The sequence below is a fragment of the Mesoplodon mirus genome (genome assembly GCF_964341445.2).
Source record: "Mesoplodon mirus genome assembly, chromosome: 1".
Taxonomy (NCBI): domain Eukaryota; kingdom Metazoa; phylum Chordata; class Mammalia; order Artiodactyla; family Ziphiidae; genus Mesoplodon; species Mesoplodon mirus.
The window spans coordinates 7,537,981-7,556,256 of NC_138976.1; the positions used below are offsets into that span (position 1 = coordinate 7,537,981).

The window sequence follows — 18,276 nt, forward strand, 5'->3', positions numbered from 1 at the left end:
CTTAGGAGTGTTTATTTCTGGAAGGTGGAGTCAGAGATTTTTCACTTGTGAAGTGTATATTTCTGTAATGTTTAAGCATTTTTGCAAAGGAATATGTTTTCAGTCAGAAGAAAAATCAGCAGATTAAAAACTTGTTGGAGGGACTTCCCTGGTTGTCCAGTGGTTAAGAGTCCACGTTCCCTGGAGGGGGAGTGTGGGTATGATCCCTGGTCAGGGAACTAGATCCTGCAGGCTGCAACTAAGACCCAGCGCAGCCAAATAAAAAAATAAATATTTAAAAAAGGGACTTTCCTGGTGGCACAGTGGTTAAGAATCTGCCTGTCATAGCAGGGGACACGGGTTCGAGCCCTGGTCCAGGAAGACCCCACATGCCACGAAGCAACTAAGCCCGTGCGCCACAACTACTGAACCTGCACTCTAGAGCCCGCGAGCCACAACTGCTGAAGCCCACGTGCCTAGAGCCCTTGCTCCACAACAGGAGAAGCCATCGCAATGAGAAGGCCGTGCACCACAACAAAGAGTAGACCCCGCTCAGCACAACTAGAGAAAGCCCACGCACAGCAACGAAGACCCAACGCAGCCAAAAATAAATAAATAATAATAAAAAAAGAAAACTTTGTGTGAAAAAAAAAAACTTGTTGGAGAAGATAATTGTGATCTATTGGTTGAAAAAATAGATTGTAGGAACAGCAAGTTCAGTATAAGACCATGTATTTGTTTGGGAGGCTGAGGAGAGATGTAGATATATATTCACAGAGAAAAAAACTACAAATTTGGGGTGGAGGATACATGGGTGTTTCTTGTATTACACTTATATATCCTCTTTTTAAAACTGTGAACAGGGACTGCCCCGGTGGTCCAGTGGTTAAGACTCTGCGCTTCCACTGCACAGTGTACAGGTTCGATCCCTGGTCGGGTAACTAAGATCCTTCATATCGTGAGAGGCAGCCAAAAATTTAAAAATAATAAAAAATAAAACTGTGAACAAGGGCTTCCCTGGTGGCGCAGTGGTCGAGAGTCCGCCTGCTGATGCAGGGGACGCGGGTTCGTGCCCCGGTCCGGGAAGATCCCACATGCCGCGGAGCGGCTGGGCCCGTGAGCCATGGCCGCTGAGCCTGCGCGTTCGGAGCCTGTGCTCTGCAACGGGAGAGGCCACAACAGTGAGAGGCCCGCGTACCACAAAAAAAAAAAAAAAACAAAAAAAACTGTGAACAAAAGAGGGTATGTAATATGTATTAGTTTCCTAGGGCTGCCTTGACAAAGTACCACAAACTGGGTGAATGAAACAACAGAAACTAAACAGAACTAAACAGTTCTGGAGGCCAGGAGTCTGAGATCAAGGTGTTGGCAGGGTCATGCTCCCTCTGAAGGTGCTTGGGAAGGATCTGGTCCAGGCCTTGGTCCTAGCTTTTGGTAGTTCCTTGCTAGAGGAACTCCAGTCTACCAATGGCCTTCTCCACGTGTGTGTGTCTGTGTCCAAATTTCCCCTTTTTATAAGGATATCAGCTGTAGTGGATATTAGGGACCCATCCTTCTCCAGTATGACCTCATCCTAACTAATTACAACTACAACAAATCTATTTCCAAATAAAGTTGCATTCTGAAGTACTGGGTGTTAGGACTTCAACATAATAACTTTTGGGGGACACAATTCAACCCAAACATAATGCATATGTTCCATTTAAAGATGTATAATAAACTTGGGACTTCCCTGGCGGTCCAGTGGTTAGGACTCCGCGCTTCTACTGCATGGGGCATGGGTTCCATCCCTGGTCAGGGAAGTAGGATTCCTGCATGCTGCTCGGTGCGGCCAAAAATAATAGTAATAACAATAAAATAAACACTAATGGAGCACCACCCAGCCACCCAGCTTAAGTAATAAAAGATTTTTAAAAAAATTTTTATCCAGAAGACACTATCTCAAAATGTTAACACTGACGATTTTAGTTTCCTCATTCTGTTTCTCTAAATTTCAACAATGAATGTGGGCTTTTCTTGTTCGTTGGAAATAACCACAGGTGAAGGAGGAGCTGTCATCTCCAGCGCTGGACCCCAGCCCTGTGTGCAGCTCCCGGCAGGGGGATGGCCCGAGTCCTTAGGCTCTGGAGCAGCCTATCCATTTGCCCTAGGGCCTGATTACCAGTTGTTTCCATCTTGGAGCACTTCCTCCAGGGCCCTGATGCAATGGCCCCAGCATAACCCTGGGGAGAAGGAATCCGTGCTCCAAACAGGGTCTAGCTTTTTCTTTCAGGTGACTTGAGAGATTTCAAGTCCTGGGTGGAGTAGGGAGAGAAAATTCTCCCAGGCCCTATCAAGGCTTGGCTCCTCTTGGACCTTTAACCAGCCCCTCACTGACCCTGGGCCTCTGAGATTGGATGGATGCTGGACTCTGTTGAGAAGAGAGTCCAGGTTCTACGGTGGCCCAAAGCAGCGGTTCTCAAAGTGGGGTCCCTGTACCAGCAACGTCAGCATCACCAGGGAACTTGTTAGAAATGCACATTGTTTAGGCCCCACCCCAGACTTACTGAATCAGAAACTGGGGGGCGGGGGGAGCAGCAATCTGTGCTTTAACAAGTTCTCCAGGTGATTCGGACGCACTGTAAAGTTGGGACTCTAAAGTTTGAGAACCACTTCCTGGACCACCCGGGAGTGATCTTGGAGGGCAGATCTGGTCATGCCCCTTCATTTTAAGGAAAGGGAAACAGACGTTTTACAGAGAGGAGAAGGACCTGGCTCAAGGGGTACAGATAATTAAGTGGCAGAGGTGAAATTGGAAATTAGATTACCTGTTTACACAGACACCCTCCTTCTCCCTGCCCCCCTTTTTCCTCTGACTCAGGCAGACCACCCAAGTCCATCCTGATTCACAGTCATCGTCTGGAGGGTCACTGTGATACCAGTGACCCTCAGTGCAGCACTCCCTCTGTGCCAGGCACTGCGCTCACCTGCATTAGCTCAATGAATCCTCACGACATCTGGTGAGGTTGGCTTGAGTGTAATCTCATTTTACAGAGCAGAAAACTGAGCCTAGAGAGAGGTCAGGACACTTGCCCATGGTCATAGAGCTAGAAGGGGCTGAGACCACTCAAGCCAGTTTTTTCTGCCCGCAGGGCCTACGCTGTGACTAGTAGGTTTGCAGAGAGGGCTCTTCTCCAGCATCCCTTCATTTTTTTTTTTGGCCGCCCTGCTGTTTAAGGGATCTTAGTTCCCCCGCCAGCGATTGAACAAGGGCCCTTGGCAATGAAAGTGCGGAGTCCTAACTACTGGACCGCCAGGGAATTCTCCAGCATCTACAAATCGGCTAAGAAACCGGAAGGAAAAAAAGAGCTCCCCAAGCAGGCAAAACAGTTGGCAAACAGCCAATGCCCAAAAGCTGCCATTTACTCATAGCAAAGCCCCTTGTCTCTTGGTTTGCACACTGTTGTAGCAGTAGCGGGGTGGGGGGAAGAGCAGCTTAGAAGTGGTCCAGCAGGAGCGAGAAGGAGACCCGGTTCTTGCCCCGACCCATCCCCACTCTCACTTTCCCGCAGTTCCCCATGCCTCCCCCAAGCAGTGGGTATGCCTTGGAGAAAGACTTCCCAGCCTTTTTTCAGAGAAGGGCACCCACAGAAAACCAAAATATTTACACAGCATCTGAGTCGTCTGGTGGGTATTGGGGGACGTTTGGAAGTCTTGAGGAAAACTTCATACTTCATTCTTCATAATATATATTAGGATTAGAAACTGTGGTATAAAATATTAGGGAAGACTTTAAAGCTCAGTTTTGTATAAAACTTCCAAAGAAAACATTAGACTGGATAAAAGAAGACAGACACAAAAGGCCAGGTACTACATGATTCCATCCAGGTGACAGTTTGGAAAAGGCAAAATCAGGGACAGCAGACAGATCAGTGGTTTCCAGGGACTGGGGTGGGAAGAGGGAATTGACTGCAGAGAGGCAGAGGGGAACTTTTTGGGGGGATGTATATATTCCATATCTTCACTGTGGTACTGGTGGCATGACTTTACATTTGTCAAAAATCATCAAAGTACAGAGAAAGAAAAATACTGTATGATATCACTTACATGTGGGATCTAAAAAAAATACAACAAACTGGTGAATAAAACAAAAAAGAAACAGACTCCTAGATACAGAGAACAAACTGGGGGTTACCAGTGGGGACAGGGAAGGGGGAGGTGCAGTAGAGGGTTAGGGGAAAAACAGGGTTATTATGGAATTATATGAAATCATGTGTGTGAAACTTTTGAAAATTGTAAAGCACTATAGAATTTAAAGAATCATTCATTCAAAAAAAAAAATCAAAGTAAATTTTACTGTATGTAGATTTAGCTACAGTTCCCAAACCTGTCAGCTCCTCAGGATCACCTGCGATAGTTTTGTTCAAAAACAGTCAGGCCGGGCTTCCCTGGTGGCGCAGTGGTTAAGAACCCGCCTGCCAGTGCAGGAGACACGGGTTTGACTCCTGGTCCAGGAGGATCCCACATGCCGTGGAGCAACTAGGCCCGTGCGCCACTACTGAGCCTGTGCCCTAGAGCCTTCGAACCACAGCTACTGAAGCCTGCGTGCCTAGAGCCCGTGCTCCGCAACAACAGAAGCCACCACGATGAGAATCTGCGCACAGCAACAAAGACCCAATGCAGCCATAAATTAATTAATTAATTAATTTTTAAAAAAACAGGCTTCACCCACAACCTACTGAATCAGAACCCTGGGCAGGAGAATTAGGAGGGGGCAGGAATCTGCAGTTCAACCAGCTCCCCAGGTAACAGGTGGTGGAGTGTGTGGTTTGGGGCCAGGACTTCTGGGTCAGGACAGGGGATGCCAAGCTTCTAACTCCAGCCCAGACCCAACCCCTGAATCCCAGGCTCGTGTGTCTAACTCCTAATTGACACCTGCACCTGAATCTCAAATGTAGCACATCTGAAAATGATCTCCTGACCCGCCCCCAAGCCAGTCCCCTGCCCCCCACTCTGTAGTTTTCTCCATTTCTGTTGATGGCAGTTCCATTCTTCTAGTAATTTGGGTCCAAAATTTTGACATCCTCCTCAATCTGTCTAGGTCTCTCTCTCTGTTGTTGTTTAGCTTTTATTTCATGATCATAAACTTAACTCTGCAATTCAGCTAGACTTGGAGCGGGGAATGGAAAATGTGAAACCCAAAGAACTGCAGCAAAAGCACAAAGATGATAGGATGTCACGAACAGACGAGGGTGAGGGATGCTCTACTGAGCTACGGAAGGAATGGGCTGATGTCTAAGATAAAGCACGAGTCAGATTTACTAGAGTTGTCCACAGACAGCGATGGTGAGCTTCTTGCCGGTCTTGCTATTCCTGGAACCAGAGTGGTCCACGGCTGCCACACCGTTCACGCCCTTTTCTACCTTGCCAAAGACCACACACCTGCCATCCAGCCACTCAGTCTTAGCAGTGCAGCTGAGAAACTGGGAACCACTTGTGTTGGGTCCAGCATTTGCCACGGACAAGGTGCCAGGACCTGTGTATTTCAGGGTAAAATTCTCGTCATCACATTTCTCCTTGTAGCTGGATGCCACCAGTGCCATGATGGCACCACCCTGGCACATAAATCCCGGAATACTTCTGTGAAAGGAGGACCCTCATAACCAAATCCTTTCTCCCCAGTGCTCAGAGCACGCAAGTGTTCTGCTGTCTTTGGAACTTTGTCTGCAAACAGCCAGAAGGAGATGCAGCCCAAGGGCTCGCTGACGATGTGGAAGAACACAGAGGGGCTGAGCGTTGCTAGGCAGCGCAGGGGGTCAGTGTCTCCTCCTGAAGTTCCGCTGCTGCCTCCCACCACCCCCACTGTTAACACCCTCGTCTGGGGCACCATCATGTCTCACTTGGATTATTACAATGGGCTCCTAACCCATCTCCCTACTTCTACCCTGGATCCGACTACAGTTCATTACAGCGGCCAGGGTAATCATGTTAAAATAAAACTTAGATTGTGTCATTTGTCTGCCTCAAACTCTCCAGGGGCTCCTTGTCTCAGAGTAAAAGCCAAAATGACCTCCAAGGCCCTCCGTGCTCTGGCCCTGACCTTGGCTCCCTCACCTCCAGAACTTGGCTCCTCCTTGCTCGTTCTGCTCCAGCCACAGTGGCATCTTCCCTGTCTTTTGAACCTGCCAGTCCTGTTCCTGCCTCAGGACCTTTGCATGTGCTTCCCCCTTGGCCTAGAATGGTCTTCTTTCCCATATCCCCATAGCTTGTCCCCTCACTTCCTTGAAGTCTTTGTTCATGTGTTAACTTCTCAGCTCATACTTGATATTTCCTCCCTCATTTTGTTCTGTAGGACTTACCAACCTCCAATATTTGCTTCTCTGTTTTTGTCTGTCTCCCTCACTAGAACGTCAGCTCTATGAGGTCAGGGATTTTGGGGGGACAGTTTTATTCACCGCTGTATCCCTAGTATCTAAACATGGCCCATAGAGGGTGCTCAATAAATGTTCATTTTAATGAATGAAAGGGACGCCTGGAGCCTGGAAGGGAGAAGTGACTTACTCAAGGTCATAGCCATCCAGAATCAATGGCTTTTGGTCTTGGAATGAACAAAGCACCAATTCCACAGCTCTGGCCCAAAGTCCTTCTCAGAGCCACGCCAGGCTCTGGAACCAAAGCCAGGCCAGCGGAACCTCATCCCTGGTACGGAAGGAGGGAAAGCCCAGCCCCAGGGGGTGCCTGACTGACTCTGCCAGGACCCAGGTGCTTACAAGATCAAGTCAAGGGGCTGCATGGGGGAGGGTCTCCTCCGAAGGAGGAAACCTGGAGATGGCAGGTCCTGCGCTGGTGGAGCCACGGCAGCTACGGACAAGACAAGGAGTCGCCTCCCCAGCCCCTCCGCTGCCTGAGTGCAGGCAGTGGAGACAGTTGCTGGGCCTTACAGGGGTGGGGAGGGAGGAAGGCCAGCAGTTCCCAAGCAGGAGAGCAGAAGAAGGTGAAGCTGCTGCAAGAAACCCAGAGCACAGGGGGCAGATTCCAAATGCCCCAGGCTCCCTTCCCGTTGCTGGCCCCAAACCAGCAGAGGGCGCCCTGGCCCACAAGGTCCAGGCTCTGCCACCTTGCGCCCTCTGGCTGCCACACCAGTTAGGGCAGGAGGGGAGCCCTGGATCTCCCCAGCCACTTCCAGGGGAGGGGTTCCAACTGCACAAGTGAAGATCGAAAGGCAAGGAGGCCTCAGCAGCCCTCGGTCTGGCCTGGGCCCACCCTGGCCAGCAAGGTGAGGCCAGTGATGACCATGACAGCCACAGTGGGTAAGCACTCACTGTGGGCTGGGCTCCAGGCCTGGCTACTTGATACCCACCTGGCCCATGAGATACTTCTCCTCCCACCTCCACTTTACCAATGAGCAGGCTAAGGAGGTGATGCCAGGTCGATGGCCTGACTCCTCCTCTAGGCTGCCCTCCCCTCTCTGTCTCTCCACCTGCTCATCCACAGATCAGGAACGCCTCCCTCCCAGCCCTCAGGACACACAAAGAGGCTCAACCATGAGTTAAAAAGTATAAAGTGCAATACCAGCCAGCTTTTATTGAGGGCCTACTGTGTGCTGGGTCCTCCTCCCACCTCCCTGCACTTCCCACTGGCCAGGGAAGAGGGTGGCAGGTGAGACCCATGTGTCAAGCTGGGTAGGGAACTGAGGTGGAGGTAGAAGGCGGCAGAGGGGCCCCAGCAGCTGGGTCCTCAGCTGGGGGCAGGGCTCCTGTGTCCGCCCAGCTTGAAACTGAAGGCTGGGGGCCCTCCCTTCTTCCCTCCACCCCAGGCCCTGAATCAGGCTGGCAAAGTAAGAGGGCCTGCGAGCCCTGCCCTTGTGCTACGTGACCTTCGGGGAAGGGGACCCATCTCTGAGTGGTTTCTCCCAATGGAAGACGGGTCCAGAGGGCAGAGTGGCCATGCCCAAGGCGGCAGCCAGGTCTCTACTGGGGCTATGGCTCCTGGTGGTGGCTCTTGCTCTGCTCTCTGGACAGCTATGGCCTATTCCCGGGTGCTTCTCTGGAGTCACCACCCTGACCTGGTGGGACAAGAGAGGTTAGAGGAGAGAAGTAGAAAGAACTAGAGGTGGACAGTGAGAGACAGAGACAGAAACAGACACAGAGACAGTGAGAGACACAAAGAGATAGAGATGGGCAGAGAGAAAGAGAGCGAGAGAGAAGGAGTTAGAGGTGGACAGAGAAATGCAGACACAGTCAAAGATACAAACAGAGACGGAGAGAGAGAAACCCCGAGACAGAGAGAGGGAGAGAGAGAAGACAGCTGAGAAGGGGAAAGGGAGACCCAAACACAGAGTCAGTCGTTGAAGGGGAGAGAAAACCGAGGCCCACCTAGAGCTCATCCTGGGGGTGGGGATGGAGGCTGTGCCCACTGCTGCCGGCCAGGTCCAGGCGGGGGTCCCGCAGGGTCTTATAAGAGCCACTCCAGCTGATGAGGCGGCCGCTGTCATCGTCCCAGGGCGAGGACGTCTCTGTGTCGCTGAGCCACTCAGCGTCCCCCGCGTAGTGGGTGGGAGCAGCGAGCAGGGGCCGGGCTGAGAAGGCCCGCAGGTCCCGCGGCCAGAAGTGTGCCTTGTACTGCTCACTGGGAGGTGGGAGGCTGGCTCAGGGGGGCTGGGGTAGGCGCCTCCACCCAGACCCAAGCCAGCCCGGAGCCAGGCACCTCACCCCCAGAGCACCTGACCGCCCTCCCCATCTAATCCTGAGGCAGGATTTCTCTTATCCCCATTTTCCAGATGGAGAAACTGAGGCACAGAACAGGAAAATCACTTGACTGAAAACCACAGGGCATCACAGAATTCACACATAGATTGGTCTGACTCCAGGGCTAAGCTGGGCTATTCCTTGGTGACCAGAAGGAAGTGACTCAGCCCTGCCAGCCTCAGTCTCTCCACCTGCCCAGTGAGAGGACTTACTGCTTGCTGAGGTTGGCTCTCGGGCATAGCCGACCCTGCCCTGCCCCCATCTGAGGCTCACTTGGGGTGCTGGTCAAACATGATGGGCAGGAACTCATCCACGGGCAGCATCCGGCGCAGGGGCTGGGAGGCCAGCAGCTTGCGGGCGCCAGCCAGGCTCAGGACGTACGCCAGTGTCCAGTAGGAGTAGCCGGCCACCACCAGGTGTGGCAGCCCCTCCACGGCCGCCTCCTCCTCCGGGTTCACCTGCTTCCGGCCGAGGTAGCTGCAGGTGACACCAGGGGTCCCAGGAATCACTGTAGATGTCCCAGGACCCCTCAGGAGGAGGCAGACCCCTGGAGGCCCACCCCTCTCCCTGGCCCCTGGGGGCCCAGGCTGCCTACATCAGGTCCCAAGGAAGTTTCTCCGCCTCCACCTCCTTCATCAGCCGCTCCAGCCGCATCTTGAAGTTGCTCTCAAAGCGCACGTCGTCCTCAAACACCACAACCTGGGCCAGGCCCCGGGCAGCCACCTGTGGTACACGGTGGGGGAGGTTCTTTAGACTCGGGCTGTCCCCTCCCACCTGGCTGACTGTGACAGACGCTCCTGGCCTCAGTTACACGCCGAATGCTCAGCCCTGGCTGCGTTGCTCAGTTGCTGGAGGCTTGGCGGGGGGCCTCCCTTCTTCCCTCCATCCCTGGCCGTGAATCAGGCCGGCAAAGTAAGGGGGCCTGTGAGCCCCGCCCTTGTGCTACGTGACCTTCGGGGAAGGGGAACCATCTCTGAGTGGTTTCTCCCAATGGGAGATGGGTCCAGAGGGCAGAGTCCTGCTCTCCAAGCAGATCACAATGGCAATCAGAACCCTTGCTGCAGTCACTGAGCACTGGGGCCACAGTGTTCATCTCCAGGGACCCTCAGGAGGTACGATGTCCCCGTACTGCAGCAAGGAGGTGGAGACACAGGGAGATGAACCCACTCGTCCAAGGACACACAGCCAGGAAGTGGCAGAACTGGGATCTGAACCGCATCTGCTGGACTCCAGGGCCTGGCTCCTCACGTCCGCCTCTTGAGCTTTCCTCAAGGAAGCTAGGCTGGGGGGTGGGGGGTGGAGGAAGGCCCTAGCCCCACACATCCCTGAGAAAAAATACTTTTTGTAACTTTTGGAAATGTGAAAAGAGGATGAGACCAGCTCAGTAAGTGGTGAAACGTACATCATCCTTCAATCTGTTCAGAGGTAGCAGAAAAGCAGAAATATAAGCTCACACGCCCACATTCTGGCTACAGTAGAAAATAAAAACAAGGAGTGCGTCTGTGCTCCACCTCCTGGAGGGGGCGCCCCTTGGAGGGCCAGGCCCGGGTCCTCTCCTGCCGTGTCCAGGCAGTGACCTCTCCCAGGCACTCACACCCCAGCCCTGGGCTGAGGCTGCTTGGCCAAGCCCTAGGCCTTTCTTCTTCCCACACAGAACACACCCAACTCCCTCAGCCCCAGGGCCTGTGTCCACACTGTCTTCCTCTGCTGAGAAGGCTTCTCTCCCTGCCCCTCAATGGCGAGGCCCGCCTTGACCCCACAGGAGGCCAGGAGGCCGGGCCAGTCCACACTCTCGAACAGCCTGTATATCCCCAATCCGTGGCAAGCTTAGTTCTTTCTTGATTCCTGTGCCTTGCTCTGGTCCCTTTGCCCCAGCAGGGACCGGATGCATTCTTCTTGTTCACCTCTGTGTTCTCAGAGCAGAAGCTCTCCTAGCACACAGTAGGTACTCAGTGGAGACCACAGGGTGAATAAGGTATAGGGTTGGGCCCTGAAGAGGCTGAAAGCTGCTGGCCGGGTCTTTGTTAGTGTGCTCGGTCAATCCCCGGTCACACGAGTGCTGGCACAGAGCAGTGGATGGGGGTCCTCACCTCCTCCCAGATGGAGTAGTGGCTGAGGAAGCAGCCCACCTCGCCCTTGGTCAGTGTGCGGCCCGAGTAGGGGTCCTGGTAGCCGGGAAGCAGGTCCACGCCGAGGCTCCTCATGACACTGCTGTTGAGTGTCCTGAGGCAGATGGTATAAGGGGGTCAGGGGTGCCCACCAGGGACCTGTCCAGGGGGAACTGGCCCGTGCAAGCTGGGGACAGTCACACTGGAGTCTGGTTGGAAGGAGGCTTCAGTCTTGCTACTGCTTCATGTGGCCTGAAGCCATCAGTGACTGGACCTGGAAAGCCACTGCCACCTCGGGCGGGGGGGATCCTAAGGGGAGGGGGCAGCAGTCTGAGGGGGACACCCCCAGGATGAACGCGGGGAACATGGCAGATACTTCTTAGGCAGCGGCCCAAGCAAAGGATGGACATCCTGCAGTCCACAGGGCTGGGGCGTATGCAGCAAACAGCAGTGGGCATGTGGGGCCGTGTGACCCCTGGTTGCTGGGGGAACACGACTGGCCTGCTCCCACCCCGCCCCGCCCATCAGGGACCTAAGTTCAGGATGGAAAAGAATAACCCTGATAATCATAATGAAGACATTATTGACCTTTGGATACTTACTACATTTCAGGCCGTGGCTAAATCTTCACTGAACCCTTACAAACCCCTAAGAGGAAGGCAGTTACTCGCCGTTTACACAGTAGGGCTGAGAGATGGAGGTCACGCAGCTGGTGACCACGCCCAGAAGCTCCAGACCCTGGGCCTTAACCACTGTACTCTCCTCCCCGAGGTGGGCTGAGGGAGGGCACCCTGTCCTGTTCTGTCTGCCCTGGGACTCCCCGAGACAGAATTACTCAGGCCCTGTTTGAATACCTCCTAGAACGGCAAACTCATTCAGCTCATTGTCTGCTTTTCCCACCCCCATGGAGCCGTGACGGACCACTCAGTCCCCACCGGCTGCACAGGGTCCTGTCCCCACCCAGGAAGCCTCACCGGCCGTCCACGGCATCCACCAAACGCCCAGAGATCTCCATCTCCCAGAGCGAACTCAGCATGCGCTCTCGGCGGTCAGGCCGGCGGGCCAGGCTGATGACAAACACCTGGAAGAGGAGGGGAGGCAGGGGAGTGGGTGCAGGGGGAGGGGAGAGCCCACCCACCTCCTGGCCCCAATCCTGCAGGCCGGGAGGACTTACCTCATCAAACCCCATCTTGCTGGGCCTCTTTGGGGGCCGGGACACATGAGCTGAGGCCCACATGGGGGGCCCATCCACTGCAGAGGAAAGCACCCCCCACATCATGAGTCCCTGCTGGCTCTAGTCAGTGGCAGCCCTGGAGTCCTAGCCCACCTCGTTCCTGCCCCCTGGCAGAACACCCAGCAGGAGATCACAGAATCCACCTGCTTCCATTGTACAGATGGGCAGACTGAGGCCCAGCGGGAAAAGGGACTTGCCCAGAGTCAGGGAATGAGTTGGGGAGAGGCTTCTACCTCAGCGGTAGGGAGGGGGGACACACCGGCTCGGCTCGAAGCTCTCACCCAGCGCTTCCAAGATCAGGTGGATGAAGTTGACTCTCTCATCTTCCAGCCCCTGGTGAGATTTCACAGGCACGTTCATGTACCCATAACGGTGCTCGTTGCACACGTGGGCCGAGACCCCTGTGGAGAGAGGCCCAGTGAGCACTGGAGTGCAGGGTAGGGCTCTCAGAAACCCGATGGGAGGTCCTAGGCCCAGTCCTGCCAGTGACCCACCACGTGAGTCCTGTCTGGGACCCGGTGTCCCCACCTGGGCTTGGAGGGAGAAACGGCTTGGCTCAAACAATATCTAAGGGATCTTCCTGCCGAAATGGTTTATTCACGCAATAGACGCGTCTAGAGCACCAGCTGGCTGCTGGTGGTGAGAAAGACGGACAGTCCCTGCCCTCGGGGGATCAAGGTGAGGAAGGAGCTGGCTACAGCCACCTGATGCCACCGGGCGTTGCTCCACCCCCTAAATCTTTCCCACCTCTGCCCATCCCCCCTCGCCAATCCAGCACCATCACCTCTTGCCCAGATCCCTACACTTAACCCCACCCCCTCGCCTGCCCCCACCATGCTGTCCTCCACCTGGCAACCAGAGTGGCCTTTTTTATTCCTTCAATGTTTATAATCTTTATTATAATTATTTATTTAGCCTTTGTCTTCTATAGACTGTGAGTCCTCCAGGGCAGGCACATGGTATCTATTAAAAAGTTAACCCCAGGCCCAGCATTGAGCACAGAGCCTGGCCCAGTGCAGGTGGTGGAAGCGTGAATGATGGAGACAAAACCCCTGTTCACGAAATTCCTACAAACCGCTGACGGATAAAGAGCAGCTGATACTCAAAGTAGAGGTAGGAATGAAAAAATAAGGAAATAGGGAATTCCCTGGTGGCCTAGTGGTTAGGATTCTGGGCCTGGGGTCAGTCCCTGGTTGAGGAACTGAGATCCCACAAGCCTCCCGGTGTGGCCAAAAAAAAAAAAAAAAAAAAGGAAATACTTCTGCTTCTTCTCATTTTTTTCTCCATGTATTTGTTTCACCTTCACTCTCTTTCTGCACTTGGTTTTTTTCTTCTTCCTGCATCTCTGCACTGCAGATGTTGCCAGCATCTCATGCACACACACAAAGAAGATGACACTCTTCCCTGGACACTTCTCACACACTGCTTGCCCAAGTGCAACACTTCTTGATTAAATCATCACTTCTAATTCACCTTGACCACGAGCAGAGTCCTCCACCCACCAGACAGCCTTCATGTCCTTGCCACCCATGAGTGCACACCGTGAAATACATTCTCTGTAGCCTTCTCAAGATCTTTATTCCAGCAGCAGTATCTCTGTCTCACTCTCAACTTCGACTCTTCCTCGGAACTGGGTTTACCCCATCCAAACCCAAACACTTTTTTTTCTTTTTGTTTTTTTTTTGGCTGCGCTGCACAGCTTGCTGCATCTTCGTTCCCTGACCAGGGATCAAACCTGAGTCCTCAGCAGAGAAAGCACAGAGTCCTAACCACTGGACCGCCAGGGAATTCCCCAAACCCAAACACTTTCTAGTAACCTTCATCTTAAAAATAACCACCGACAACAGAATGATATTTTCTAGTGTTCAAATCCAATCACGTGATCCTCTGATGGCTGCCTGACACCTACAGGCTAAAGACCAGACGCTTGCCCATCAGGTCCACACAAGCTGGCCCCTGCCTACCTTTCCTGCCTCAGCCTGCACCATGCCCCCTTTGCTTACTGTGCTCCAGCTGCCTGCCTTCTTGCATCCCCTGCCACCACAGGGCCTTTGCACCTGCTGGTCCCGTTGCTTAAAACGCTCTGTCCTGCCCTGTCTACCTTGTTAATGTCTGCCCATACTTTAGATCTCAGCCCCAAAGTTTACATCCCCCAGGAAGCCTTCCCTGACAGGTTAACTCTAGTCTAAGCTCCCAAAACACCTATAATCAAAAAGCTCTTCTTCCTGTCATTGTGATTGGACATTGATTTGTGTGATCCTTTGATTGACTGGACTGGAGGATCCAGGAGGTCAGAGACTGCCTGATTTTATTCACCACTGTCTCCCCAGTGCCTGGCATCTGGTAGGTGTCCCCTAAATATTTGCCTAATGAAGGAATACATGAAGGTGCCATGGTGGGGACGGCCAGAAGGACATCTAACCTACTGGGGCAGTGGGCCCAAGAAAGGCTACGACCTGAAGGACAAACAGGAATTAAAAAGATTAATTGCAGAGTGGGGAAGAGCATGCCAAGCAGAGGAAATAGCATGTGCAAAGGCCTAGAGGCCTGGGAGAAAGGCTCAAGGAGAGCTGTCCTCACCAGCAGCCTGACAGGCGTAGGCGAAGATGATGATGTCGTCGAAGGGCCAGGTATAGTTGGGGTGAGGGGGGTAGAAGCCCAGCTGTTCTGTCCCCTCCGCCCGCAGGGATACCAGGAAGGTGGAGTGGACCATGGGGACACGGAAGCAGCCCCGGCGCTGGCGGTTCTTGGTAGGGAAGTAGTCGGCTGTGCGGCGGTAGTAGCCCTGGGGAAGGGGTGGCTCTGGGCTGTAAGAGGGTGCCCCTCCATCCCCAGCACACTGCTCCCCTGCCAGGGCCCACAGACCCTAAGGCCTTCAGTCTCTCCACGTCCCTCCTCTCAGACCTCAAGCCTCCTGAGGCCCCCGAACCCGGCCTTACCTGGGGGGTGATCCCACACCAGAAATTGGAGTAGTAGGTCTGAGAGTCCAGCATCGGGGCCACCACGGGCAGCCCCTGTTCGATCAGAAGCCGCAGTGTCTGGTTGTTGGTCAGAATGTTGTCCGTATCTGCAAACTGTGGGGAGGGGGATGTCACAGGCCCCAGCCTTGTCTGGGCTGCAGTCCCCCAAGGATTCACTGGGATCCCTCCAGATTTCCAGAAACCCAGAAAGTCTCCCAGGATCCAATGGGGTTCCCTCAGAGAGGTCTAACCTATAAACCAGTAGATCCGTTTCTGGACCAAGAATCTAGTCTGGGGCACTGGCTCGGGGATTGGGTCCAGAGATTATACCCGAGTTGCTGACCTAAGAACTTTATCTGAAGTTTTAGGAAGTAAATCCAAAGACCTACTCTGAGCTCTAGTCCAGGGAACTAGGCTCAGTTTATACTCCAGACTCTAGCCCAGGGATCGAGTCTCAGTATATACCCTGCGTTCTGACTCAGGGATCCAGGTTTAGCACCAAGTCTGAGCTCAAGCATAGGGATCCAAGCTCAATATCTGATCTGGGTTCTGACCCAGGTTGCTAGCTGAAGGAGCCAGCCTACAGGTGGTTAAGTCACACCAAGATTTCTGTCAAGGACAGGTACCACCACCTGTGGGAAGCCCAATTGTAGGCCAGGCTTTCTTACCAGTATATAGTCGGCCCCCCAGTCCCTGGCAAAGGTCAGGGCTTCCTGTTTCAGCTCCATCAGAAACTGGTGCCTTTCTTTGGTCCAGTGCTTAGGGCCCTCCTCGTCTGGGTAGGACCTGAGGGGGTAAAACGATGAGATGTTCCCATGGGGTAGGTGCATGTGGTGTCCCTCTCTGCAGGGCAGTGGACAGAGCCCTGGTCTGGAGGCTGTGGCTCGGGGCTGTCCCTTTCCTTCTCTGGGCTGCAGCTGTTGTCCATCTTCCCCAGAATGTTCCCCTGAGGTCACCACCTGGGCTCCCCCTCAGGTCTCCAGACCACAGAGGCATAGTCATCGCCCACAGCAGCCAGCCACTCCTGCAGCATCTCTGTGGTGTTGTCCACGTTGTGGTCTGTGGCACACCTGAGGACACAGGAGGGAGAAGGGTGAGGGGGCACAGCCACCGAAGGACCAAACCCTGAGGCAGCCTTGACCCGCGGAGCACCAACACTTGCAGGGCTGGCCTCTCCTGGGAGCGGAGGAGGCAGGTGTGCTCCAGAGGAAGGCAGGAAGCCAGGTCCCAATCATAGGTCTGTGATCCACTGTGTGACCTCAAGCAGGTTCTGGCCCTCTCTGGGCTTCACTTTCTCCCTGTAACTTTAAGCTGTCCTGGCATGCTCAGGGGCTGAGAGGACAGAACTCGAATGCATTTTGAAGGATGAAAGTACCTCAGCTTTGAGGAACATACCTACCACATTCTCTGCTTACCTTCCTTCCCTGCTGTGTGACCACAGGTCAGCCCCCACCCCTCTCTGAGTCAGGACTGGACAGAGGAGCTGCTGCTTCCCTCCACCAGATAGTTGTAATAATGACCAAACCACACTCTGAGCGTCCCTGAGAAAGGCTGATGGGCCCGAGCTCCGTTGCCACCACGAGTAGCCTCTCTGAAGGGGCTCTCATGACAGAGGGGATTGCAGGGGGCTTAGCCAAGAGCCCAGGTTTTACGTGATACTGCCCCTTTAAGTCAATTCCCCAGAAGTGAAGATTAACTACGTGTCAAGTCTTCTATGGGTGGGAACTAACTCCCAAACTGGTAATTGTGGGCAGCCTCCCCAGGCCACTGGCTCCAACCCCAGCCCAACTTTGGTGTGTTGGGGAGGGAGGGTAGTTTGGTCATTTCTCTCAGTTTATCCCCAACCTCAGCTTGGGACTCCTCCCTGCTCTGGCTTCCACAGACTGTGGCCTCTGATTCCAGTGCCCTGCGGGGACGCCTAGGGGGAGAGACTGCAGGAAGGGGGCTTTGCCCTTGGCCGCAGGACCCAGCCCCTCTCCTGAGAGAGGCTGGAACCAGCCCAGGGGAAGGGGGAACGGGTGTGACTCCCCCATAGGGCAGCATGGAGCCCAGGGCTGACAGCACCCTCACGGGCTCCCCAGGAACCCGGAGGCCTGCTGGTCTGTGCCACATCAGGCCCCAGGGGACGCCAGCTGCTCCTGTCTGCTCCGCTCCAAATCAGGCCAATCACAGGTCCCACGGGTTCAGTTTCAGCTCTGAGGCAAGAGGGACTGGGCCCAACTTACACCCAGAGGAGGTCCCAAGAGGAGGAATAGGGGGGCCAGAATTAGGGAATGGTGTCCCTGTGTCAACCTAAGGCCTCAGAGGTCAGTCTGCAGGGCCAGGAGGATAAGGGGTCCTGTCCGGGTACACGGGTTGCGGAGGGCCTATCTGCGAGGGAGGGGCCTGTCTGGGTGGTGTCTGGGCAGCGAGCAGATGGGTCCATCTGGAGCCCGGACTGTCGGTGGGGTTGGGGGATAGATGCCCGGTGGATGCCCATGCCCGGGTCTCTCTCACCAGAGGGCCAGCCTGGCCCGGGGGTAGTCCAGCCGCTCCAGCGCGCCCAGGTAGTGGGGCAGAGAGTGCTCGGCATTGCGGGCCAGGATGGCAAGGACCACGGCGGGCAGCGGCGGCTCTGCGACGCCCGCAGCCTCAAGCCGCGGCCCCAGCAGGAGCAGCAGCTGGAGCAGCGGGGCGGCGGGGGCAGCGCGCATGGCGGGCGCTCTGGCGGCTGCAGCGGCCCCCGAGGCTCCCAGCCCAGCCGAGGGTAGTGGGCGGTGCGGTGCGGCCCGGCCGGGGCGGGGCCTGGGGCCGGGGCGGGGCCGAGGCGGGCCCGGAAGGGGTTGTGGGGGGCGCACCCCCCAAAGAGTGGACTCCCACTCCCAACCCCTATTCGTGGATTCTCAAGTGTCCTCTCCTAGACCAGGAGCATCGCAGGGCCCGGACACCCGCCCCGGACGCGATCCAGTAGCAGCTCCCTCCCGGCTGGAGGGTCGTGGGGGATGGCATCCGAGCCGCCCGGGCATCTCAGAATGCTCGACTACGAATCCCTGGGCGTGCAATCGCCAGAATCCGGCTCCACTGAGCGCCCCTGAATCCGGATTCCCTGGCCATCCATCTGACCCTCCGACCTGAGCCGCAGACCCCGCGGGGGGGGACCCACTGGGCCGCGGCCTTTCCGGGTTCCCCCGCTCCAGCCCCCTCCGCCGCCCCCGGGCGCCCTCTGGCGGGCCCAGACGGAACTTCTCAGACCAGCCAGCCGACGCGTGGGCGGACAGACAGACCGGCTT

The 18,276-nt window shown here is 54.9% G+C and overlaps 1 protein-coding gene and 1 pseudogene across 2 annotated transcripts; both read right to left on the bottom strand.

Moving 5' to 3' along the window:
- Positions 1–5,268: 5,268 nt before the first annotated feature.
- Positions 5,269–7,421, bottom strand: LOC309808467 (peptidyl-prolyl cis-trans isomerase A-like; annotated as a pseudogene). The gene has a single exon. The product of its transcript is annotated as a peptidyl-prolyl cis-trans isomerase A-like (transcript).
- Positions 7,422–7,517: 96 nt separating this feature from the next.
- CERCAM (cerebral endothelial cell adhesion molecule) lies at positions 7,518–17,752 on the bottom strand. Its single transcript, XM_082628767.1, has 13 exons — positions 17,504–17,752; positions 15,967–16,077; positions 15,676–15,793; positions 14,987–15,121; positions 14,628–14,832; positions 12,329–12,448; positions 11,988–12,064; positions 11,788–11,894; positions 10,796–10,928; positions 9,301–9,428; positions 8,979–9,182; positions 8,334–8,586; positions 7,518–8,023 (listed from the first exon to the last, which is right to left on the bottom strand). Exons 1-12 carry the CDS (start codon positions 17,698–17,700, stop codon positions 8,334–8,336), a joined length of 1,788 nt encoding a protein of 595 aa, XP_082484893.1. The 5' UTR covers positions 17,701–17,752; the 3' UTR covers positions 7,518–8,023.
- Between the last annotated feature and the right edge of the window lie 524 nt (positions 17,753–18,276).

Excerpts from the sequence above, each read along its gene's own strand:
- CERCAM (XM_082628767.1), bottom strand. The coding sequence starts at position 17,700 with ATGCGCGCTGCCCCCGCCGCCCCGCTGCTCCAGCTGCTGCTCCTGCTG. Across the intron at positions 9,429-10,795 it reads ACTACTCCATCTGGGAGGAG|GTGGCTGCCCGGGGCCTGGC; the intron begins GTGAGGACCCCC and ends CGTGTACCACAG. Across the intron at positions 8,587-8,978 it reads ATGTTTGACCAGCACCCCAA|TGAGCAGTACAAGGCACACT; the intron begins GTGAGCCTCAGA and ends CCCACCTCCCAG.